Source organism: Barbus barbus (genome assembly GCF_936440315.1).
Source record: "Barbus barbus genome assembly, chromosome: 40".
NCBI classification, from domain to species: Eukaryota; Metazoa; Chordata; class Actinopteri; order Cypriniformes; family Cyprinidae; genus Barbus; species Barbus barbus.
Genome location: NC_136718.1, coordinates 8007221 through 8033359, shown reverse-complemented (window position 1 = coordinate 8033359; position 26139 = coordinate 8007221). Strand labels below are relative to the sequence as shown.

At 34.5% G+C, this 26139-nt stretch overlaps 1 protein-coding gene across 9 annotated transcripts in view; it reads left to right on the top strand.

Annotated features, from left to right (window-relative positions):
• Positions 1 to 26139, top strand: part of LOC306859647 (extracellular sulfatase Sulf-2-like) — a 146773-nt gene that overhangs the window by 87642 nt on the left and 32992 nt on the right. For 6 of the 9 annotated variants that reach the window (XM_079400774.1, XM_079400776.1, XM_079400778.1 and 3 more), the window contains exons 4-5: positions 20556 to 20774; positions 22759 to 22998. In XM_079400774.1, coding sequence (XP_079256900.1) covers positions 20600 to 20774; positions 22759 to 22998 — 415 coding nt within the window. In that variant the 5' untranslated portion in view covers positions 20556 to 20599. Of the gene's footprint in view, positions 1 to 14135; positions 14378 to 20555; positions 20775 to 22758; positions 22999 to 26139 lie in introns of those variants that run through there. The other 3 variants (XM_079400775.1, XM_079400772.1, XM_079400779.1) reach the window with 2 other exon arrangements.

The following is a 26139-nucleotide window of genomic DNA, read 5'->3' as shown; positions in this document are numbered from 1 at the left end:
AGGACAGAACTAAGGACTTAAAAAGGAACGGAAACAAAGGAGCAAACAAAATGATTAATGCAAAACAGGTGACTAGAATAAAGGATGATTAACTAAACTAGAACAGGAAAAACCAAATAAGGGCAAACAGGAATAGTCAGGAATAGGACAGTCATATAGGGTAACATTTATATAATTTTAAGAACACTATGCAAACATAGTTTGAAACTGTTATTTTAATGTTATGTTTCGTTTTTACCTAAAATCTTCCCCATTGAGATGATACACAAAAGTGGGCATGTTTGCATTCAGTTGGCTTGAAAGTTGTGACCTTTATATGATTTTTATTTACAGTAATAAATCCTAAAATTCGGCAATTAGTAACTTACTTTTCACACCAGCAGTTGCATGCACACACAAGCTCCGAGGACTTCATATTCTTGGATAATTTTGTGTCAGACTTGTGAATTCACTGAATTGCTAACTGGAGACTCACTCTGACTGAATCAGTTGAATCAGTGAGTAGATCGCTCAAGAACAAATGCAAACCGCTCAGTGCGAATCAAGAATGAACCATTTAGTGCGATTTGCAAAACAATTTAATGGGTCCATTGAAAAGAATCAGCTCATTCACGAATTGGATACCACAATAACATCTCAGAGCGGGTGACGATTTTTTCAAAATAACAAGGAATGGCATGTTTTTAAGAAATTAAGTGGAGTAAAAAGTACAATATTATGCTTTGGAATGAAGTGAAGTAAAAGTTAAAAAATACTCAGATAAACTGCAGATACTTTAAGAATATATTTAAGCGCAGAAGCGAAGTAGAAATACGTTGTTACTGTCCACCACTGCTTTTTTTTGTATGCTGAAACTCAATGCAATGAAAGTTGGTGTTCTAGCAACACCCTGGCAACATCTAAGAACATACTAGTAGCCACCCAGAACACCCTAGCAACTGCATGGCATCATACTGTAAAATACCCAGAAGACATTAGTAACTGCATGACACACTGGCATAGTGAAAGCCACCTTTGCACATGCAAGCTCAACTCACAGTTCTTCAGAAAATGTAGAAATCTATTTTTTATTTCAGGATTTTAGCCAGATTTTCAGTCGGTTCGCTGATTTTTTGGATGAGAGTCTAAGCAGTGAACCAAAGCTTGCATGAGCAGAGTGCTTGAGCTTGTTGTCAAGAGATGAGAGGATGGGCCGGATGAATGAAAACAGACAGCATGTATGAGAGCCAGTCATGCTTTCATCTATTAACCGTAGCGTCCATAAACTGACTTACTGCGTCCTCTCCTTTGATCTTCCCTTGATCTTTATTTATTCAAAAGAGCGAAACTTTCTCTCTTTTTCTTCCTTCCTTGTTCCCGCACAGATGTCGTAACACCTCGCAAAAGAAAGCGCACAGCTATAACGCACATGGTCAGATGAATGGAGAGAGTGGGCCGCACATGTGAAAAACATAATATGAGAGCTGTGAGTGGGTGCATGTGTCTGGAAGACACAAACACACGTCTCCAGATTATTATGTGGTTTCATACGATCCTAAGAGAATGGATCTTAAAAGCTTGAGGAAAACCTTCCTGTTCCTAATGGTCTGCATTTCAAACAGGGTCAATATTTCCTATGAATTACCCTATTATAGCAATAACTACTGTTATTCAGCAATACAGGCAAATACAAATGTTTCATTGGACAACATCAACAATATACATTAGTTATTCTTTCATTGTTCTCTCACAAAGGCATATGGTTATTTTATGTTTTATGCACATTGTTACAACTACTGTAGATATACAGAAATATGACTGTCTGCATCGAAATAAATGTTACAAAAGTGATTTTATATAATTATATGTTTTATAGAAAGCACATTAAATGCAAGTAAAATGTCTACTTTTAAGGTTTCAAATTATTTTTGAGAGAATAAAATGTCAAAATGTGGGTGAAATCATTCAGTGTAACACTTATATTTATGTAAAACAACATACAGCATACAGAACATATTCTGTCCTGTGTGTATTAAAATATATAAGAATAAATGAGCATACAACATTTTTTGCATTTTAAATGAGTAAAATAAAATAATAAGTAAGTAGTATTTAGGATAAGACTAATTAGTCTTTTAATATATCATAAACTGATTTGTGTGGTAAATATATCTGACAAGACCATTACACTGAATGACATTTTAATGGTTGTTTTTTGTAAATCATGGTAAAAATGTATGAAATTCATTTTTTGTGCAGAAAAACAAACTATGTAATTAAACAGGACACTTTCTAATATATTAAAAACAACAACAATTCAAAGCTGTATTACACTTTTAGTTTTGATGCTTGAAAATCCTTTTTCATCTTTTGAGCATTATTTCTCTTGTGCTTTGGGTTTTTCTATATATATTCTATTTACTTTATTTTAGACATTATTTATTTTTTCACATCTATTTATCATATTCTAAAAATATGATCATGTGAATTATGAAAATTAAAAAATGTATTTACCCTGAACAAAGTTAGCAGAAAATATAGGCTTGTGAGAAACATCAAAGTTAAAACATTTTAATATTTCAAGCCTCTCAAATTGTATCTTAATATTTTTCCCTTTTGTTAACTATTTATTTATTTATTTGTTTATTTATTTTATTGTTTAACATGTTTCAAGCCAAATTCTAGTCTTTTCCTTTATATTTTTTTATTTATATTTATTTATTTGTTTGTTTGTTTTAATTTTTCTTTAACTTTCACTTTTTAGCACGATAACATACTGGGATTTTTCCTGAAATTGTTGGACATGACACAGTCCTAAAAAAAGTCCTAAATTATCTAAAATTAAAAGTTTAGATAATTCAGTCATGCTTTATTTTAAAGTCCAGTTCTCGCTATTAACAAATCACTAATTACGACTTTTGTATTAAAAAAAGCTCCTAATTTGCTGTTTATTAATAGTTCTTAAGGCTGGTGTTAAGTTTAGGTATTGGGTAGGATTGGGGATGAGAATATGGTCATGCAGAATATGTGTTTTATAGGTACTAATAAAAAGACAATATGTTAATAATAGACATGCTAATAAGCAACTAGCATAGTTAATAGTGAGAATTGGTCCCTATACTAAAGTGTTACCGATAATAGTAATAAATAAATAATGGTATTTTAAAATGAACTCTTTGATGTGGGAGGCAATGGATGGATTCGATTGGACAGGATAGTGGGTGGTGACTGTTCACTGTTTTCTTGGATTCTTCCTCTAGGGCAGCAGTAGATCAGGGCTGTTTTGCTATTGATGATGAAAAAAGGTAGAGCAGTCAGGGTGATGGAGAAGAGCGGGCACAGGGCGAGCGAGAGATGGATGGATGTGTGGGTCAAGATGTAATAATAGAGAGACGAAGGAAGTAAAGCTGGGTGAGAGCGCACTTTGACATGCCTGTACTGTGACTTACACACGTAAACACAAACATACAAATGAGAAAGAGGATTCTGAGATCTGTCACATTCATCCTGCTGCGATTTTGGCTTTAGCCTCCTCTGAACGTGTCCATCACAGAGAGAGACCTGTGTAGTTGTACGAGCAGACGTGCGATGTTGCCATAGCAATGCTTCTGGAAGTAATGGAGGTCCGTCTGAACTGAAAGTGTGCGCATGATAATGAGTGTGTTTCACTTCAGGGGGTAAGCAGAGAGGTCAGGGTTTATGTTTTGTGTTTATTTCTTCTGTGTATCCCTTATCACCAGACCCACACAGATTCAGAACGCCTGTTCAGTTCAGACACCTTTGGCTTACTTTAAATAATAAAGTATATTCTCTACTGCATGTAACACACATTGAAATCAATTTCCACATACTGCAGTTCTGCAGATTATTCCCCAAAAATACAAAATAATTGCATATTCCATGCTGGCCTCTTATCAGAAGGGTATATGAAGTAGTCAAAATGCCACTTGCAGATTAGTTTTTAAAGGAATAGTTCACCATAAAATTAAACTAAATTAAATTAAACCCTTATTTATCATCACGTCATCAAAATAACCAAATGAGCATAATGATGCAACTTTATATGGTATATTTGATTAGACCAATATAGAATGTAATAATGTAATTTTTGGGGTTTTACAGCTACAGTCCTCATTCATTTTCATTGTATGCAAAGAACAGCATGAACATTCTACTAAGTTTCTTTTTAAAATATTATGTTTTAAGCCATGTAATATTTTAGTAACGTTTTTAAAATGTTTTTGAAAGAAGTCTTTTATGCTCACTGCATTTATTTAATCAAAAATACAGAAAAACAGTAATATTGTGAAATATTATTACAATTTAAAATAAGTGTTTTCTATTTGAATATATTGTAAAATATAATTTATTTCTGTGATGCAAAGCTGAATTTTCAGCATCATTACTTAACTACAGAAATCATTCTAATATGCTGATTTGCTACATTTTTATTATTAGATTATTATTTTTTTTTACAGTTTTAAATACAGCGGTTTTGAATGGTAGTATATACAAATGCCAATTAAACAAACATTAAAAAGCAGGAGCAAATAGAGTCATATAATATTTTGGTAACACTTTAATTTAGGGTCTCTTAACTAGTTGCTTATTAGCATGCATATTATTAGAATATTAGCCATTTAATAGTACTAATTAAGCACATATTAATGCCTTATTCTACATGACCTTATTCTACATCCCTAATCCTACCCAATAGCTAAACTTAACAACTAACTTACTAACTATTAATAAGCCCTCAGTGACATCAGCTAGCAGTGTATGTAATCTGATGCCATAAGTGTACAGTATGCACACAAACACACACATCACACTGACTACCACGGCTGAGATCCAAATCTGAGACAAGAATACAGTACAGCATCCACCAGTCTCTCTCCTCTCTCTCTCTCTCTCTCTCCCCATCCACCTAAGTTTTTAATGATTCATCTGCTATATGCAGGAGAAAAGAGAGGGGAACGCTTATTGTCAGGCTAAGTGGCTTGTCATGGAGCGATTTGAATCTGAAAGCGTTTTGTGTTGCTAAACTGAATGGAGCTCAGGAAGGAATGGAAGCAGGGCTGCACAGTGTGGCGTCTCAGTGGTCTGATATACCCAGAAGGCTTCAGGCTCGCTCTGCATGTCAAGACAAGCAGAGGCATATGTGGAAATATCTGTAAGGGCATCGCAAAAAGAACATGTACATCACTGTCATATTCGTTTGAACACAAAATACAAGCGCTTTCCCGTCCCATGTGGGATTTAAGTTGAAGTATATCACACACACACACACACACACACACACACACTAGATGTCTTCTTCCACACTGTCCTGCCTCATAATGTCTTTTTCACGCTGAATACAAGGGTCAAATTAGAGTATCTAATGTATATTCTGTAGGCATCCGGGTCTCCTCCTTCCCTGCAGAAGCCCAAAGGAAAGTTTTTTTTCCCCCCTACCTTTCTCTATTAATATTCTGCAAGCTAAAATGGGGCGGGTTCTAGCAACGGCTGAGGAGGCAGTGTGAAAAGAGAACATGAAAGTACTGTGGCCCCAATGGAAAGCCAAAGACAAATGTTAGCTCAGGAGTTTGTGGGAGTCGGGTCGAGATTTGGCCCCACATGGCTTACCGCAAGCTTTTTATTACCGCACTTATCCACAAGAGCTTCTCCATTCTTAACCTGAGAGCAGAAGGAAACTTTAACACATCGGCGGAATCGATCAGGGTTTGTTTTAACCTCAACTTTTCAGAGGCAAAAGGAAGTGAACTGTGCTACTCAACTGCTCTGCTTAAAGATAAGGTGATGCTTAGGGGGAAAGAAGGTAAATTGGTTCAGAAGCCTTGCAGGCACACTAAAAATGCACTACTGGCGGCTAACAGTGAGCTGAATCTCAATATCTCTAATAACGCTACTGTGCCGGACCTGTGCAAGGCTGCTCTCTGTAAACTTTGCAAATGGAAGGTAAATTGGGCTAAATAATGACCCTCTTCACTGTAGATTAACCACTTTCCCAGCATTTTAATTCTCTCGCATTATTGATTCATTGACTCTGTCAGTCTCACTCAGGGTAAGGGACAAACTAAAGGAGCGTTCATGCAATCTGACTGCAATTTCCAATGACAAACTGACCAGAATCCATTCATTTTCAATGAGAGTTGACATGAGTGACAGAGACTAGAGCTGATGCTATAATATTGAGCTGGATTCAAACTGATGTGCATCTGCAGCAATGCAGCATGGAAACTACCAATCAGAGTGCAGAATGTGGACAGAGTGACCAAACTACACTCTTAAAAATAAATGTTACGAAATTGGGTTTTGGAAGCGATGCCATTAAAGAGCCTTTTTTTGTTTTTCAGTGGACAGTTCTTAAAAGAACCTTTTTTTTTCTCTCTCCATGTGAAGAACTTTTAATAATCTGAAGAATGTTTTTCCACTGTAAAGAACCTTTGGAGCAATGGATATCTGAGATTCTTCATGTAACCATAGATGCCAATAAAAAAGCCTTATTTTAGGCTTCTTTATTGGCATCTATGGTTAATAAGCGTGTATGGGGTGCAGAGTGAAACCGGACACATTTCACAGACTTAATAGAAGTATGTGACACAAATGCTTGTATTTCATGACAATATTTCACATTTAAGCATTTAGCAGTCACCTTTATCCAACGTGATTTGTATTTACAACTAACTGTATCCGTTTTATCAGATCATGCATTCCCAGACCAATGACCAGGGGTGTGTTTAGTGTTTTAGGGGCCCTCAGCAAGTGGTCCTGGGGGCCCCCCCCCCCCCCCCCCCTTGGTGAATTTTGCAATTGATTCTAGGGTAGGGATGGGTATCGTTTACATTTTATCGATACAATACGGTGCTTATCGATACTGTTATCCATACTACTCTCTATAATTTGGTGCAAAAATAAACCTCTCACGGCAGGCACGTCGTCAGCTTGAGATCGTGTATGAGAAAAGCTTCTAGTTCGCCATTAACACTGAAGTATACGGAGATAAACAATGCAAGTATCAATAACAGCATTGTTTGTCCTGAAGCTTATTGGTAGTCCGGTATTGACCCAATTACGCACCGGTCCCATTTTGGTCCACATGGGTTGCGTGGTGCCTACACACGCTACTGCCTATGACCTTGGCCTTGCTTTCATAAACAGAAAGATTAACAACTGTTGCATTTGTAAAGTCAGGACTATATTTCGTACACAAAACTCTAAACTTGATTTTGTGCATGAAATAGTGAATGTACCTACCTGGTCTCATGGCATAAACATACCTGGGTGCACTTTTTAGCGAGACCGTTTTTACGTACCTTTTACGTTTTGTTGCAGTTTCAAAGAGAAATGTCCATAGAGACCAATTCTCAATAATAACTTGTAGCTTGTTGTCATACCTATTATTAACATGCTAGCTGTTTATTAGTATTTAAAGCACATATTCTGCATTGCCATATTCTACATCCCTAACCCAATACCTAAACTTAACAACTACCTTACTAACTATTCATAAGCAGCAAATTAAGAGTTTATTGAGGAAAAAGTCATAGTTAATGGTTCGTTAAAAGAGAGAATTGGACCTTAAAATAAAGTGTGACCCAGAAATCTTTTCTAGAAGTACCCAGAATGTCACAAAATGCAAATCAAACACCAAACGCTCAACCAAATGTCTCTGAATAAGATATGTATTTTATTCTTGAAAGAAGTTGTCTGAATCGCATGATGGATTTTGTACATTCTCTTGCTTTTTTCTTTCAAAGGCACTTCTTTTTATTTTAGATTTTCATATTTATTCTGTTAATTTGCCAATTCGTTTGCCAGTTGATGATGTGCCTCGGGTGTTTTTGATTAAATCACATCATTTGCAAGATATTACAGTTGATTTTTTTAGAACAGCCTTCCAAAAAGTGTCCCATCAAGGTTTCTCCCTGCATTTCTGATGAGCGCATCGCCCCGGTTTAGCCTGTGAGTGAGCTCTGTCGCTCTGCATTGGTGGAGCATCGCCGGGGGCCACGTTCTGTTAACTACACGCCTCAGGCTAGATGCAACACTATTATTTTAGGTAAACAGCAGATGCCTCCCCTAAAAGACTGTAAGCCAGCATCACCCTACTCTATGTTTTTTTTTAGAAGTATACTGCTTACTTTTAATGTAAGAGCAGGCACTGGTGTTTGTAACTTGAATGTGTGATGATTTAGGTGTCATTCTTGTCTTCTTAAAATATAATTTCTTATTTATTTTCATTATTTTAATGTATTATTGGTATTATAAACACACTGGTTTGTAGCTCAAATAGTTTTACTATTTACTGCAGTTTGTTATTTACTTATATAACAGCTACTGAAGTCTCACACATTTACAGAAAATAACTTCTGTGTTGCGAAATAAGGTGGATAGAAACTACAGAAATGCAAAATGATACAAGTCAAACTGCAGTATGTAATTCATCTGTCAGGACTTATCTCTCCTCTAACAAGTTTTATTTTAGTTTCAAATCTAGGATGCGTTAAGGATGATTTTATTTTTATTCAGAGCTCCATGTGGCAAAACATAACTAATTAACTAATAGCTTATTAGCATGCATATTACTAGCATTTTGGCTGTTAGGGTTAGTACTTATAAATGAATACTTATAAAGCACATGCAATGCCTTATTCTGTATGACCATATTCTAGATCTTTAAACCTTACCCCATACTCAAACTGAACAACTTCCTTGCTAACTATTAATAAGCAGTAATTAGGTAATTTAGTAATTAGTTAATAGTGAGAACTGGAGCTTAAAATAAAGTGTGACCAAAAAAATAAATAACAGTATTATTATAGTAAATAATATATGTATTAAAAAAAATATATATATATATATTCAAACAATGTAAAAAATAAAGTTTCATGGCTAGTGAGAAATGTTTCTGGTGAACTTTCTCAATTCACTAATCATTACCAGGTTTAGTGATATTGCTTTGGATCTCGAATGTATTTGCATATTTGGGAGTAATATTACTTTTTTGTATTGAGGGTTCAAAAGGATATTTGCAGAGGTTTGCAGGTTTGATTGGTCCTTGAACTGTCATCGGTGTGTCTTCTAGCATGGCACCTGGCCTCAGGCTGCTCCAAAGGGACATTCGTTTTATTTAGTGTACCATAAGTCATTTTGGATTAGAAAGTGTCAGCTAAATAATTAATTAGCAAAGCAGCAGCAAAAAGACCATTGAAAACCGAGGGAAAAAGGTCACACTTCATTTAAGTCACTTTCATCTTTTTGCACGGTGCCCTGTGAGATCTGGGAATGATTAGCAACACTGAATAATGTATAATTGAGCATGACGTGTGTTAAGCAGAAATCACACTAAAAACGTTTACACAGTTTGGAGAGAACTCTTGGTATGGTGCATTTTATTTTGCAGCAAGCCAGAGTGGATAAGGCAAGTCGTTTATTCTTTCGGTGTATTCATGCACACACACACAAGCAATTACACACATTTGGTTAATGTGTAAATTAATTAGCAGCCTTGGCACAGCTCCAGCGTTCATAGTCAGTGAGAGCATGTCAAACACACACACACACACAGGCAAATGGAGCAGTGATAAGTTGCAAATACGTTGGCAGGAGTTCTTGAGCGTGCATTGTTTTCCAAAGTGAATCATTGCATGAGTGATTAAAATGTTCTTCTGTTTTATTCCTCTCTCTCTCTCTTCTTCTTCTTCTTGTTTTTGTCTTAAAGAATGTATTTTATGGTATTCATTTTGCTTGCAGAGCAACATCTTGCACAAGGGTTACAAGTTATGCATGTGTGGTTTCTCTGCATGCATCAGTAATTAAAGCCCATTTGTGACTAGTTCCTACTGTTCTTCATGCCTGCACGGCCTCCCTCAAACTAAATTAATTACTTTCTGTATGCAATTGTTAAGCTTGTCAATCAAGCCAGCGCACACACACTTCTTCAGCCAAATCTTAAAATCCTCTGACTGTTTATTGTAATAGAGTTGTAAATCACTCAGATACACAAGAGGAAAAACACATGGGGCTTTTAAACAAACAATATGCGTGTCATAATAATTACAGAACAAACATTCATAAATCCACTGCTAACAAGCTGGAGGTCTCCAAATGTTTCAAATACTGACATTAAAATGAAATAAAATTCATTTTAATGACAAACCTTTTACATTGTGGCGGAAACTAAATTCAAATGCAGTGCAATTCTGAAATGAGTTTAAAGAGATTTTTGTCATATTTTTGAAGTGGTGTGGGAGGCAGAAACACGCCAGAGCAGTGCAGAGAGAAAGAGAGAGAGAGAGATGAATTATAATTAGCAGGTGTAATTAGAGGCTAGCAGACACTAATGAAGAAGGATTAATTGCTGTTATCATCAAGGAGTCTTCATGAATGCCCTTATTTAATACAAGTCGTCCACATGTTCGTCACGGCAATAAAATCCGGACTTGAAATAGCTCTCAAATCTCAGTGTGCTGTTTGGCTCAAGTCTTGACTCAACAGATGATGAGGCCTTGGGCCTGTGCTGTTGCTCTGATATGAAATGTGCAGCAGGTGTCTTGTTGAGTTACTGCTGTTAATTAGTGTCAGCCTGTGAATGCAGATTAGTGATTTCAGGCTGTTAATTTAGTTCATTATTTATTCCTGCTTAACTGTGCCAGTGTGTTATTGGATATCTGGGAAAATATTTAGCAATAAGATTTAAAGCGTCATATTTTATTTATTTTTTTATTTTTTTATTATTAGTAGTAGTAGCAGTATTGTAGTAGTATTTATTATGTGCTGTGGTATGTGGGAAATCATCTCATCTCAGATTGTACTACTATTAAAATATAATATTCTAAATAAGTAAAAAATATAAAGATTTTAGTCATATTCATGGATGACTCAAATTGATTTTATTTGAAATGTTTTTATTAGTTATATTAGTATCACTGAAATATTGTTGTAGTTTTTAAAATATTTTAAAATAAAGTTTTTGTATTTATATTTAATGATTTAATTTCATTTTAATGTATTTTATTGTTATCAAATGTATTAAGTTTTATGATATTTTTGCGTTTTTTGTTAAGGTCTTAGTAATTTTGTTGTGTTTTTGTCATTTTTATTAGTTTTATTTAAATATGACTTTTTAAAATATTTTTCTATAATAATTTAGTTAATCTAAATGAAATATGTAATTTTGCCTTGGCAAATACCATATATATATATATATATATATATATATATATATATATATATATATATATATATATATATATATTTATTTTATTTTTTTTATTTATTTATTTTTTTTTTTTCATTTAAGCTTTGTATTATTTTGAGTAACAGAAATGCTTTATGGTTTTACTTTTGGTTTTAGATTTAGTTAATTATAATAACCCTGTTTATTCATTTCTAGTTATTAGGCTTTTTTCCATTCATTGTCCTCTTCATTTGTTTTCTTTGTTTTCTGCAAAAATATGCAGATATTAAATATCTGTGTACGAAAAAAAAAATATATAATTATTTTATGTTATAGCGCATATTAAAATTCAAAGCTATTTGGTATGGAGGACCAAACCTGCATAAATTAAATATGAATAAATTAATGAATGAATAAATAAATATATGAATGAATGAATAAATAAATAGATAAATAAATGTGATAATAGGAAAATAAATAAATGAATAAACGACTTGATAAAATAAATAAATTTGTAATAAAATTAATTTCCCCCCCCTTAATTTATTTTCTGCTTTTATACATTTATACATTTTTAAAAAATTTAATTTTATTACAAATTAATCATATTTATTTTATCAAGTAATTTATTCATTTATTTATTTTCCTATTATCACATTTATTTATCTATTTATTCATTAATATATTTATTTATTCATTCATCCATTTATTCATATTTACTTTGTGCAGGTTCGGTCCTCCATAATTTGGTCTCAATAAAATAAAACACTAAATACCAAAGTCATTCATTTAAATGCTACAAGTGTGTCTCAAAAAATTATAATCTACAGTATGAAAAGCGGATATTCTATGATTACTAACAGTATTATTAAATTATAAGTGTTATTAATGGTGAACCTTGAGTGAGTATAAATGGCGAAACTAACCTAAATGTAAAAATCAGGGAATGAGCAGCGAAATTAAATATTAAGAATCAACCAATGCCAGTTTAATAAATAAATAAAAAAGAAATGTGTTTTGAAACGTGTTTAAAAACCTCCCATCCCATGTTGTTGGATTTACTCTTTTGGACTAGTTCTAGTTTACTAGTTTCTAGATGTGAATCTGCCGCAGTGTGTGAAAATGGGTTCAGTGCGTTGTCGTCTTGTTTCATTTATTAATAAGCAGCATGTTATTTAAGTACCTTTTATGTTTAATCACACATGCAAACACACACACACTCTTTCTCTGTGTGTGTGTCTGTCTGGGTGGCATTTTTTAATGTACTGCGATAAGAAGAGCAAATGGACAAAGTTAATTAAAAAGAAAGGCCAGACAATTTGACAGTTCTTTTCTTCCGCTCTCTCTCTCTGTCTCTCTGATAATAACAAAGACGTGGTCTGTTGAACTGCTCACAGTGGGAACTGTAGCATTTTTCTGGAAATTCATGGTAGAATAGTTGTGGGATTAGTTGTGAATAGTGAAGGGTTAAGTTGAAAATTCCAGCTGGCTTTGCGGTCATAGACAGATGTCTGAAGTGCGTCTGGTCTGTCGTCATTTCGCTGTCCGTGAGGATGTATTTGTGTGTGTGTGTGTGTGTGTGTGTGTGTGTGTGTGTGTGTTTGTTCGTGTGTTGAATCAATACTTCTCTGCCCCAGACGGTCATAGTCCATCAGGGTCTTTACACACAAAACCTCTTCAGTTATCTGGGCTTTATCTTGTGTGGTTGTCTTTTACTCAAGCCACTTTACAACACACATTTATCTCCTGTTTAAGAAAGACAGCATTTAGCTAGTAGTCAATGAGTAGTGAAAGATATGAAGTGCTTTTGGGATTTTGACATGCTCTGCAGTGTGACGAGGTACTATATCTCATCTAAAACTGTTATGAGCAACATTTTAATCATTGTTTTATGAGTTCATATTCATTTAGAGACCACACTGAATATTTGTACTTTTACAAATGTATTTTTCAAACCCCAAACCAATTTAAAATGAGCTATTAAAGGAAAATAAAATTGCAATAAAATGGTGAAAAAGAAATGGTGCCCATGTAGTGGATTGAATAGATGAATTATTTATATTCATATATTTACCATATACTGTATTTACCTATATATATATATTATTATGATTATTATTATTTAAAATGAATTAGAGAATGAAAAAAATTTTAACAAAGAAATGTAACCATTTACTTAATGATAAGCCCCTTATACATATTTAGAGAATATTAGAATATTCCCATGAGAATATTATGGCTATTTTTATTTGTTATAAATATGTTATAAATTTGTTATAAGTATTTTATAATTTGTTATAAATATATGAATTGTTTATTTTTTATTTTATTTTTTGTATTTAGAATTTTATGTTTTTTATATATATATATTATATATTTATATATTTAGATTGTTAATATTATCAACAGATCTGGGCTTTTAATGTATCGTCAACACATCTGGCACAGTAAGTTTAAGCAAACCCCAACTGCATCCATTTGCATGCAGTTTGCACGCACAAATCATTGGTATGTAAATACAAGCAATGTTTTGCCTCAAATAAAACAGCGGTTCTTGCAGTAATTCATCTGAATTTAAATGTGGCGGGCTTTCATTTAGAACTCATGTAAATATAAATAGCGAGAGCTTTCATTTGAGGTGCTTGTTAATATAATGTAATGTAAATGAATGTGCCCGTATGCAGAGCAGCGTGGTCGGCGGAGCATAAACGGGATGCAGATGGGACCCTCGTCCTCGGTTTTGTTACGGCGCGATGCTCTGTCAACTCTCTTACCAAAGATGGGAGACGGGACGGGGGTGAGAGGGACAATAAATTGAAAGCAGCAAGGTTACAACATATCAATCCTGAGAGAGTGGAGAAGAGACGAGTGGGAATGGAATTATAGCAGGGGAGAGAGAGAGAGAGGGTGCGATAAAGCTAGAATGAGAGAGCCTGAATGGGGGGGAGAAGGGAAGTGAAGAGAGAGAAGCGCACATGAGCGACTCCAACCGTGAGAGAGAGAGAGAGAGGGGGATATAGCTACAGCGCAGTGACCTACAGAGACAGATGCGTAAGTGCTGTGTGTGGAGTGTTACCACTGTATCTTATTAAGGATCCCATTAAGATGGTCCCGTAGCCCTCGCGCTCCATATCTGGATATTTCTACTTCCATGTGGGATGAGCAGCTGCGCTGAGTGAGAGAGACCGAGGCATCTGACATCAACATCATGAGGTACTCACGAAACGGAGGGAAGGAGACGTGAGAGAGAGAGGTGTTTGAGAGCAGAAAGAAATAGGGATGACAATGATAACAAGCGGGAGATGCTGTGCGAGGAGGTGAGAGAAGAGGAAAGGAGGTTTGGGATGAAAGCAGAGAGAGACGAGTGGAGGAGAGGTGTTTTCCTGAAAAGTGAAGTTGGGGGTTTGTGCCTCTGTTGAGGGACTTTACATTAACCCAGATTCTGCTCACTTCAGGCTAGTAAGTTGTTTAAATTCTGCTCTGTTTTTATATTTTGTAGTATGTTAGCCTCTTAGAGCTTCAAACTTAAATTAGTTTAATTCTAAAACTATTTAAATTTAAATGGGAATCCTGGTACAATTCAGATTATATTTAAATGTAATCCAGATATAGTTCCAATTTTAATTTAAATGGAAATCCACATGCAATTCAGATTTATATTTTAATCAAAACCCAAATGCAATTCAAATTAATTTACAATTTGAGTTAAAAGTTGACATGTAAATCCAGATTTCAAATGTAAATGCAAAATCGGATTCAATTCAGATTTATATTTAAATCAAAATCACAATACAGATCATGTTCTGTATATTTAAATTCAAATTCAGGTACAGTTTGAGTTCACAGTTGACATGTAAATCCAGATTTCAAATGTAAATGCAAAAACGGATTCAATTCAGATTTATATTTAAATTAAAATCATAATACAGTTCACGTACTGTATATTGAAATTCAAATTCAGATACAATTTGAGTTCACAGTTCACATGTAAATCCAGATACAATTCAAACTGAAATTCAAATTCACATTTAAATCCATATTCCTAAAAAAATTCAAATTCATATTAAAATGTAGATGCAATTCAAGTCTGAAATTAGATCTTCTTTGCAACATACCTGTCAATACTACATACAATTTACTACAAGTCTTAATTTAATGTACGGTGATATAAAATCACATATTTTCAAATTCAGAGTGGATTATAAAACAGATAGTTCCAGCTCTAAATTTTTATTGGATAAGCCATATTCATATCCAGTGTAAAACCATATAAACGCACTCCCAAAAAACGCACATGCTATATTAAAGCACCTATTTGCTGTGTTGCTTGGCGACCACAAACTATATGATTGGCTGAGGAATAGTTTGTTCAGATTATGTAAATTATAAAAGTAACAATTTACTGAACATTGGTGTTTATAGAATTGTGTAAAAACACACCTTACTCTCCGTAAACTGCACATCCTCTCGCAGCTTATTTTTACTTTTTTTTTCTTCTTTTTTTTTTTTGTTAATGGTAGAGTAAATGCTTTAAAAGTCTGTTCAAGCAGTAATAGCAGTGTTCAGTATATCCTGTTCTTTTGTATATAATCTTTGAGTAAAGCCCCTTTCTTTACAGTTACTGTGAGGACTGGCAGTAAAGGAGACGGTCTCAGTCTTTCTCTCTCTAGCGGCTATGAGCTGGGTAACCGTATATTGGTGTTTCAGACAAAAGCAGCCATAAGTGTGAAATCTCTAGGAACGCAGATAAAGTGTACAGTATAGTGTATGAAAGCCAAGGGAAGGGAATGAGGGAGTGTTTGAAAGTGAAATGGTTTGCAATATTATCAGTCTACACTTCGCTACAGGAAAATATAATAACCGTAAAGTCCTTTTGTGATTCATGTGACTTGTGGACCTTCTTTTATTCATCTTATGAATCTTACTCCGAATACACATGCAAGGGACAGTCATGTCGGCTGGACATTCCTCGTGCTAATTTTATCTGTGTCGTAAAATAAGAGAGACACACATCACGTAGAGCGAAAATAGAAAAACTGTAATGACTGAACACAAGCTATCTATTAGACTCTGTCATGTGCTTTATACTTTCCCAGAATCCATTACAAATCGTGCTATGCTGTCATTCGGAATATGATTATATTGTGTGGACCTTGACCACCCTGGTCCAACCTGCCAAATGTCAGTGTGATTTTCCATAAATATAGCAGTAATGTAATAGAAATCAATTGGCTCTTCCTCTGCTGGCCGTTCTCACGGTGCTAAAGGCTCTTTCCGATCGGTACCCTAGCATGCAGAGCACCAAAGAGTGAGCGTTTCATCAAAGACATTTCTTTTCATCAATACGCTATTGGTTATGTGAAGGATAACATTATTTTACAAGTTCTGCATGTTTGTTTTTAACAGGAAATGCATTTTTTGTGCTGTTTTTTTTGTGGATTCTGGTGCACATGAATGAGGATGTGGATTCGAATGTTTTGAATAGAGATGGAGGAGGTGTTTTTGTGGCTGTGTTAATGTCTCGGAGGGTTAAAGGGGTTTGTGATTTGTCTCCTCAGAGACTGGTGTCTGTTTTCTTCGCTCTTTCATTCCTTTCCTTCTTTTTTAAATGCTTTCCTTGAGGCACACAGCTGTCTTGGCATGAAAATGCTCCCGGTATCCTCAAAACTAAGTCAACTGGCATTACAGACACGCATACTACAAGTGTAATTTGTACAGATTGATATGCAGTGATCTGAGACCACTTGTGGAAACTGATTTTGTATTTTTTAAATTTAATAAAATTTTATACAGATTATATAATCAGCATGACAGTGAAAAGTTGAATGCAAAATAATGTAAATATCAGAATATTAATAATTAGTATGTCACCTTTTTGCTTTAATGGCAGCAGCACTCGACTCCACAAGTTTGTGTGAAACCGGATGTTCTTGTTCTCCAGCGTGATTTGAGAAGATCCAAAGATTATAGTAGACACTTTAATAGAAGAACATCTGACCGTCATATGATCAAAGTTACAAATGTACTTGATGTATGATTAGTAACCTAGAAATAGAATCTGAAATATTTCTGTCGTTATTTTATTTCCAGCTTTGAATTCAATTTCTTCAGTGTGAACTTTTTGGAGATTTATGCAAGTTGATGTATATAGGGATGGTTAATGAGTTATTTAACCTTTGGCATTATCAAATTAAAGGTGATCATTTGTTCTTCCCCTTCAGTGTAATTTTGGGTCCACTAACTTTGGAAAGTACAGTCTGTCATGTTGTTCTGTGTTGAAGGGTAATTAAGAAAATAAATTCAATTGTGCCATCTGTGTGTCAACGCAGCAAAGCTGTTAGTTTAGTCTGTTGCATGATTTAGTTTGAATAAGCACAGACTGACATCTGTGTGTTGTGTTTTGGATGAGAACTGGTACAAACGGTCTGGGGTGAATACATTAAACATTGTGCCTCTTAATTATGCGTTATTTCCGTGCAAAAACCTGCGTCTTGTTCACAAACCTCCCACAATCCAGTTTAATCAGGTGTTATCTCCACTGCTTAGAGTATGATTCATTTTATTGCATTTTTAAAAAAATATTAAATTAGGTAGGAATGTACAACATATTTTTGATCTTATATATATATATATATATATATATATATATATATCTGTGTGTGTGTGTGTGTGTGTGTGTGTGTGTGTGTATTTGTAAGTAAATAAGTAAATCAGAATTGGATAGTTTATTGTCTCTGCTCATTAGTTCATTAGATAGATAGTTAGATTATAATGCTTAATTATAATATAATTATAATTATTTTGAAAACTAATCAAGTTAAAAAACATAATGTTTTATTTGATTTATTTTTATGTATTTGAACAAAATAGTATACGATTTTAATATCAGCCATTTACCAATTATCAACCAGAAAGTAAAAATGAATACCATAGCAGGCAGAATTTCAACTTAGGTACATCACTATAATAAAGCAACTTGTTATCATATTTATATGGCGACAGCATGACTGTCAGTTCCTACTCTGTGCACCTAGATAGCAACAACCAGAGCGTAGCAGAATGAGAAACAAGCGACATGAGCTGCTTTGAATTTCACAAAGAGGAGTATTACAATATTAAAGAGTCGCTGTGTGTGATAATTCAGTGAAAGTGATGTTCTCAGCATGGATTTGCTCTTTGACTCAAAGATGTGACATCTTCACGTTCTCCAGCTCACGCTACTCCTCTTCAGCTCAGCCTGATTCCTCTGGTTATCGCTCTCTGGCTCTCCTCCGCTTGTTTGTGCTCTCCAGTTCCCCTCCTGGTTTGAGATTAGTCCCTGCTGTGTGCGTGGTGTGTGTATTTAGCTCATGGTGGGTAGCAGTGGGTGGGGCTTTATTTTCCAGCACAGATTAGCAGCTGAGAAGGGGATTCCATCCTATTAAATTATTCATGCTCAAGAAATGATTACAGTGCATGAAACAGCATTGTGCATCAATAAAAGCCTCACCCTAGACACTGCATGTGTGTGTGTGTGTGTGTGAAGATCCTAATTCACTCGGTTCAAATTAGATGGCGACCATAATATAAACTCAATGAGAGAGGAACCTTATTACAAGCACGATTCATCATCTCTCGTTGTGGAAAGGCAATGGTTTAATTTAAGTTGAGTTGTAGGGCAGAGCTTTTTAAACTTATAAACTCTTCACCGTGAACCCAAATAAGATTTTTGGGGGGCAAATACACTAAACAGACACTTTGCAAGTGCAAAAACGTGTCTGATACACTATTGTCATTACAAATATTAATCTGTACTGATGCCCATGGTTAAGTGGATTTTATTATAAAAGCAGGTAATTATAAAAATATTCATATAGTAGAGCATTATAACTAGACATATATACAGATGCTGGTATGCATGGTATTTTTTTCTAGAAAAGTAGTGCTCAGAACCAACAAAAATTTGAAAGTTCGCTGTGAAAATGTCAGATTTTGTGATTAAAATGCCAAACAAATATCATGCTGAAATTATCAAATTTGCATAAAACTAGTAAAATTATAACATAAAAAGTCAAAATTAGGAGAAAATAAATTATACTAAAAAGTTATAAAAATGTAGAATTATAACAGGTCAAAACTGAGACAAAACAATTTGAATTTCAACATGAAAAGTTATAGTTATGAAATTAAATTGAATTTAAGATAAATAGTAATAACTAACATTAAAAATTGCTAAATATAATTTTTATAATTTTTTGTCATAATTTAAAAATTTAATCTCATGACTTTGTATCTCATTTCTTTCTTTAATTTTTTTTATCTTTTATAGTGGAAATAGGCTTTCATGGTGACCTGATTTGCAGAATTTCTTCAGTAAAATAGCACTAAAACTTATTAAAAATTATTTATTAAATCTTGAATATATTTAAGATATATTTGAAGAGTTCATTTGAAAAACAGATAACTCCGTTTTTAACCATTTTCAAAAATCATGTTTTTTCATTGTGCATTCCAATTAATCTCAATCAAACTGCAGTTAGTTAGTATTTTGATGAAGTATAAATAACAACAGCAAGTTTTTGAAAATGAAGTTTTCTGAGTTATCTGTTTTCGCAAATAAATTCTTCATTTACTCAAATTACATAAAAAGTCAGAAATGCATCAACAGTTCAAGATTTGGACTGGTTTGTGGGTTATTTAAATCAAATGGTACTTAGTTACTTAGCTACTTTCTTGTCATAACATTCAGTGAATTTGTACATGCTGTGTATTTTTGTTCTTCATTGTACAGTGTGAAAGTTTCTCCTCTGCCTCTTAGCTTGAGTGGTGATATTTATTGAGCAGAACATGGTGTTATGGATGGTACAGTGTGTACCAAGAGGAACATTTCCACTCAGAGTTTAGAGCAGAACACTAATAAATATCAGATTATTAAGTTGATCCAGGTGTCTGTAAAAATGTGGCATCATAGTTAAAATGTGCATCTCATCTCTGACATTATATCCAATTTTTTTCAATATTTTGTCTGAATCTGAATCTGTTTTCCACAAATAGTACCAGAAACAGTCGCAGGAGTTTTAGACCATGCAGCCAGTGGCATTTCTGCATATTCACCTTTTTTGGACTTTGTTAGCTGACTCTTTATGTTGAGTTTATCTTTGCGTCCAGGTCATAGCCTACATTTCATGTAATACTTTAAGTGCAAGAGAAGCTGCATATTTATATATAGGCCTAACTTACGGCTATAACAATTGAGGTCATTAATAATTTACCATAAATAAGATCTCTCGGGTAAAACCACATGCTGACACATCCTCTATCTTAGCCTGAAATGTTAAAATGTCCTGGAACTGAACTTTTCAGCCTCATTTTGAATTTGAAACTAAACAAAACGTAATAATTTTCCCTACAGGTGCCACAAGGTGAAGTGAGTATAGTGTGAGCGGGAGCCCTGAGATGGCAACGCAGGGGCTGACGGCCCGGCTCTTGGTGCTGCTGGTCGTGTTGGCAGTGGCTCATGCCTCCATCTTCCTGTCCAATCAGAGACTGAAGCCTCGGTTCCAGCGAGACCGGCGCAACATCCGCCCCAACATCATCCTCATCCTCACCGATGACCAGGACATTGAATTGGGTGAGTGGAAAAAGAATACTCAGATACCTTTAGAATAATTTATGACAAGCCACCTCAAAGAGAAACTTCAGCATCCTTGGGTTTTTGGAGACAAAATAAAACAACAAGCTGTGAGAGTCCATACAGTGATTTTAAAATGTTTCAGGGATGTTGTTAGGCACAGCATGCACTGGAATGCCTAAAACTCCCTCAACCATGATGAAATGCTTTACATGGCAACCGCAATATGATAAAAGACACCAGTTTTATTCAGCAAGGATGCATTAAATAGATCAAAAGTGACAGTACAGACATTCATAATGTTACAAGTAAATGCTATTCTTTTGAATTTTTATTCATAATAAGAAATGTTTCTTGAGCAGCAAATCAGCATATTAGAATGATTTCTGAAGGATCATGTGACACTGAAGACTGGAGTAATGATGTTGAAAATTCAGCTTTGCATCAAAGGAATAAATTACATTTTAAAATGTATTGAAATAGAAAACAGTTCTTTTAAATTGTAATAATATTACACAATATTAGTGTTTTTTAATTAAATTTTTTGATCTGGTTAAATGCAGCTTAAAAAACTTATTTCAAAAACGGTAGTGTACCGTAGTGTATTTCTACTCCTTTAGTTAATTTAATGTATTTAACCAGTATAACGTGAGCTAACCACCAAAAAAATAAATAAATAAATAAAAATCACAGTCACATGTCCTTTTCTCCTAAAACAAAGCAGTTCTTTAGAATCTCTAATGGTTTTAGCAAATAAGATCTCTCGGTCTAAAAGGGTTACAGGTACAAGAAGGAACTAATGCTGAAAGAGCCTTTGCTTGTGTTGAATGTTTTGTGTGTGAGAGAGCTCATTTATTTTTTACAGGCTGTCTCTATGTGGTGAAAAAGAGACATCTTGGGCTTTGTCAGAGCGGAAGACAATGATTCAATTAGGAAGGAAAGTCCCCACTCTTCTCAGTACTGGACAGTGTTCATTTTATATGCAGACACACACATGCGTGTGTAAGCTCTGTATTTATGGATGTGGCAGAGAGATGACTGTCTATGTCCCATCTCGTTTCCACTTGAGTGCTTGTCTGGGTGAACGCTGATTTATACAGTATTGTCCATCCATACTGACCTTTATGTGTAAAGTGCACAGAGTATTTTTGCAGTGTGTATGTTTGTATGTGCTGACCTTTCTGCATGAATCTGTAGAGGTGTGGTGATGCTGTCTGAAAAGGCCAAAGTGAACTAGACTTCCTGTCTCCGATCATATCAATTGAGCCAATCAGGGTGTTGGTTGTGGGTTCACTTAGCTATAGTTTATTACCATAAGTTATAAAAAACAAAAAAGTAATGAGCATTTTTAAAACTGGAAATTGTAAATTGAAAAATTGGCTTTCTGCAGTCTCTTATGCTCACCAAAAATACAGTAAAAACAGTAATTTATTACTGTGATACAAAGCTGAATTTTCAGCATCATTACTCTAGTCTTCATTGTCACATGATTCTTCAGAAATCATTATAATTATTATATTATTATATCATGGTTTGTCCTCATTTAAATTTAAATAAACATCTCTGTGTTTATTTGAGCAAGACCAGGTTGAATAAAAGCTAAGGAAAAGAAAACAAAGGGGTTTTGAAAAGTATATACTGTAATTGAAACTTTTAATAAATTGTGTGTGACTTGTGAATATAAAGCCTGTATCATATATCTCTAAACATACACATTCATGCATGCACACACACACACGTTGCTGGTGTCACATGAATTCCCAGGTTGCAAACAACCAATACATTTCCTCTTAAAGGCTGGGATGTCACAAACAGATAATAAATGAAAGAACTGATATCTTTATCCCGTCGATGTCTAGTGTTGTGTAGAGGAAGAGAAACTGTAGAAGTCAATTCTCTTTGAAGCAGAGCAATCGGTTGAGCAGACTTTATGTCACCTTGAGTAATATATGATAGATCTTCTTTCACTCTCTCTCTCATCCAGGCTCCATGCAGGTCATGAATAAGACCCGGCGGATCATGGAACAGGGTGGAACGCACTTCTCTAACGCGTTTGTCACCACGCCCATGTGCTGTCCATCACGCTCCTCCATGCTGACGGGGAAGTACGCCCACAACCACAACACCTACACCAACAACGAGAACTGCTCTTCGCCCTCCTGGCAGGCCCAACATGAGCCGCGCACGTTTGGAGTTTACCTAAACAGCACTGGCTACAGGACAGGTGGAGATCATTCGCAAACACACACTGAAAAGATTACTTGGTTAAATTGCTGTGTCATTGTTGCATGATGTAGAGTAGAGTGGAGTACAGTAGTGTAGAGTGCAGTAGAGCTATGGGTTCATCAAAGAATAGTGTAGAATAAAACAAAATAGGAAAATAGCCTAGAGATGAGTAGAGTAGATTAAAGTACAAAAGAACAGACTGTACAGCAGAGTTAAGTAGACTAAAGGAAAATAGCCCAGAGATAAGTAGAAAATTGTAGATTAAAGTAGAGGAATATTGACTGAAGAAGAGGAGAATAGAGTTCAGAAGAGTAGACTAAAGTAAAGGAAAACAGTCCAGAAATTAGTAGATTAATGTAGACTGAAGTAGAGCGGCATCGGCTGAAGTAGAGTAGAATAGAGTTAACTAGACTATACTAAAGTAAACCGAATAACCTTCAGATGTGTAGACAATAGTATTATGTAGAGTAGAATAAATTAAAGTAGCTTATACTACAGAGCAGTACAGTGCAGACTTGAGAAAAATTTATTAAATCAGAGGACTAGACTAAAATAGTGTAGAATAAAATTGAGTTGAGTAGACTATACTAAAGTAAAGTTGAATAGCCTAGAGATTAGTAAAATAATGTAGACTAGATTGTAGTAGAGTAGCATATACTTAATTAGAGTAGAATAGAGTTAAGTGGACTAGAATAAAGGAAAAGACAAGCGCTTAATGATCAATAGAATAATGTAGACTAGACTAAAGTAGAGTAGCATATACTAGAGTAGAGTTGAGAAGACTAGAATAAAGGAAAAGACGAGCTTAATGATCAATAGAATAATGTAGAATATATTAAAGTAGAGTAGCATATACTAGAGTAGAGTTGAGTAGACTAGAATAAAGGAAAAGACAAGAGCTTAATGATCAATAGAATAATGTAGAATAGATTAAAGTAGAGTAGCATATACTAGAGTAGAGTTGAGTAGACTAGAATAAAGGAAAAGACAAGAGCTTAATGATCAATAGAATAATGTAGAATAGATTAAAGTAGAGTAGCATATACTAGAGTAGAGTTGAGTAGACTAGAATAAAGGAAAAGACAAGAGCTTAATGATCAATAGAATAATGTAGACTAGACTAAAGTAGAGTAGCATATACTAGAGTAGAGTTGAGTAGACTAGAATAAAGGAAAAGACGAGCTTAATGATCAATAGAATAATGTAGAATAATTTAAAGTAGAGTAGCATATACTAGAGTAGAGTTGAGTAGACTAGAATAAAGGAAAAGACGAGCTTAATGATCAATAGAATAATGTAGAATAGATTAAAGTAGAGTAGCATATACTAATGTAGAGTAGAATAGAGTAGAGTAGACTAGACTAAAGTGAAGGAGAATAGCCTCAAGATGCATAGACTAGTGTTTAAAAATGTAGAATAGATTCAAATATAATACATTTAAATAGCTTTTACAAAAATAGAGCAGAATAGAGTGACAAAGACTTGAGAAATTTTAATTAATGCAGAGTAGATCAGACTAAAATAAAGTAGAATAAAATAGACTTGAGTAGACTTGACTAAAATAGAGGAGAGTAGATGAGTAGGACAATGTGGAGTAGATTAAAGTACTCTACCACAGTCTAGAGTAGAATAAAAAAGAGTAGAATACATTTGAGTAGTGTATACTGAAATAGAGTAGAACAGAGTACCGTAGACTAAAGCCAAGTGGAATGAAATAGAGTAGCCTAAAGTAGAGTAGTGTAGCGAAGTTGAATACTTTATATCTTTATAGCATAAACTTCATTGTTGGACTAAATTAGAGCCTAATCAGAGTGTAGCAGCTGTGGCTCTAAAATCACATAGCCTTTGATGATTTCCATCTGAAAAACTCAGGAATAGACACCAAAGCATTATGACGCATAACTCTTCCTTACAATAAGAACCTGACATGAATGTAAAATTTATTTAATAGATTGAGCTCTCATTCATTTGTGAGCTGTTTCATCAGTTGTGTCTGTTGGGTTTTTCAAACACTCTCACCAGAGATTCAGTGTGACAGGCCCCCAGGTCACACACACACTTTCACAGACTCTTGCACGAACATTGACATAATCTGTTTTCATCAGATGATTTTCATTAAACTAAAAACCTTTGGGCTGTAATAGATGGTTTTGTGTAAATGTGTGTGTGATGTTTTCTGTTTGTGGCATAGAAAACTACCATGTGCATGTAAACATAGCATGACCAGCTGTGAATGTTGCATTAGCACACACACACCTGGCAGTGAGTCAGGCTTTTAGTGGTAACAGTGATCCATTAGAGCACACTTCCTCTAGGAGAGAGACCGGCTCTGACCAACATCCTCTCTAATGTAACATTTCCAGCACAAATATTCATCCATCTTCACGTAGCTCTCTGTCTTCTATTTCTCTACGTGCAGGTTCTGTCTATATGCCCACTGTATTTTAAATGTGCAATGTATTTTTTTGTATAAAAAGTTTACACTACTTTATTGTATTCTACAGTGTCCTGCACTACTCAGTTCTACTCTTCTAGACTATTTATCATACCTACTGTACTCTATGCTGCTCTTCCTTACTCTGATATTCTATTCTGTACTGTTTTGCTCTGTTTTGCCATACTCTTCATCATTCTGTTCATCTCTGTTCAACTATACCAATACACAATTCTACTCTAATCTGTTCTACTTTGCTAAATTCTATTCTGTTGTACTTTATGCTGTTCTACAATAATTTATTCTACTCTACTGTACTCTACCATACTTTACTGTACTTCTACTCTACCATATTCTCCTCTGTTTTACTCTATTGTTTTACTTTACTCAGCTGAACAATTTTCAACTCTACTCTGTTGTACTGTTTTCTGCTCTACCTCATTCTATTCTTCTGTGGTCTTTTCTGTTCTGCTCTATTCAGCTGTACAATATAATTTTCTATTTGTATGTTTTACATACTATTTTATACTAACATTCTAAAATACTTTATTCTACTTTGTTGCTCTACTCAACTTCACTACGACTTTATCTCTACTCTGTTATATGCTGTTTTGCTCTATTCTGTTGTACTATACTCTACTGAACTCCATTCTATTCTATTATGTTCTGCTATACTCACCTCTACCTCACTGTACTCTTTTATAC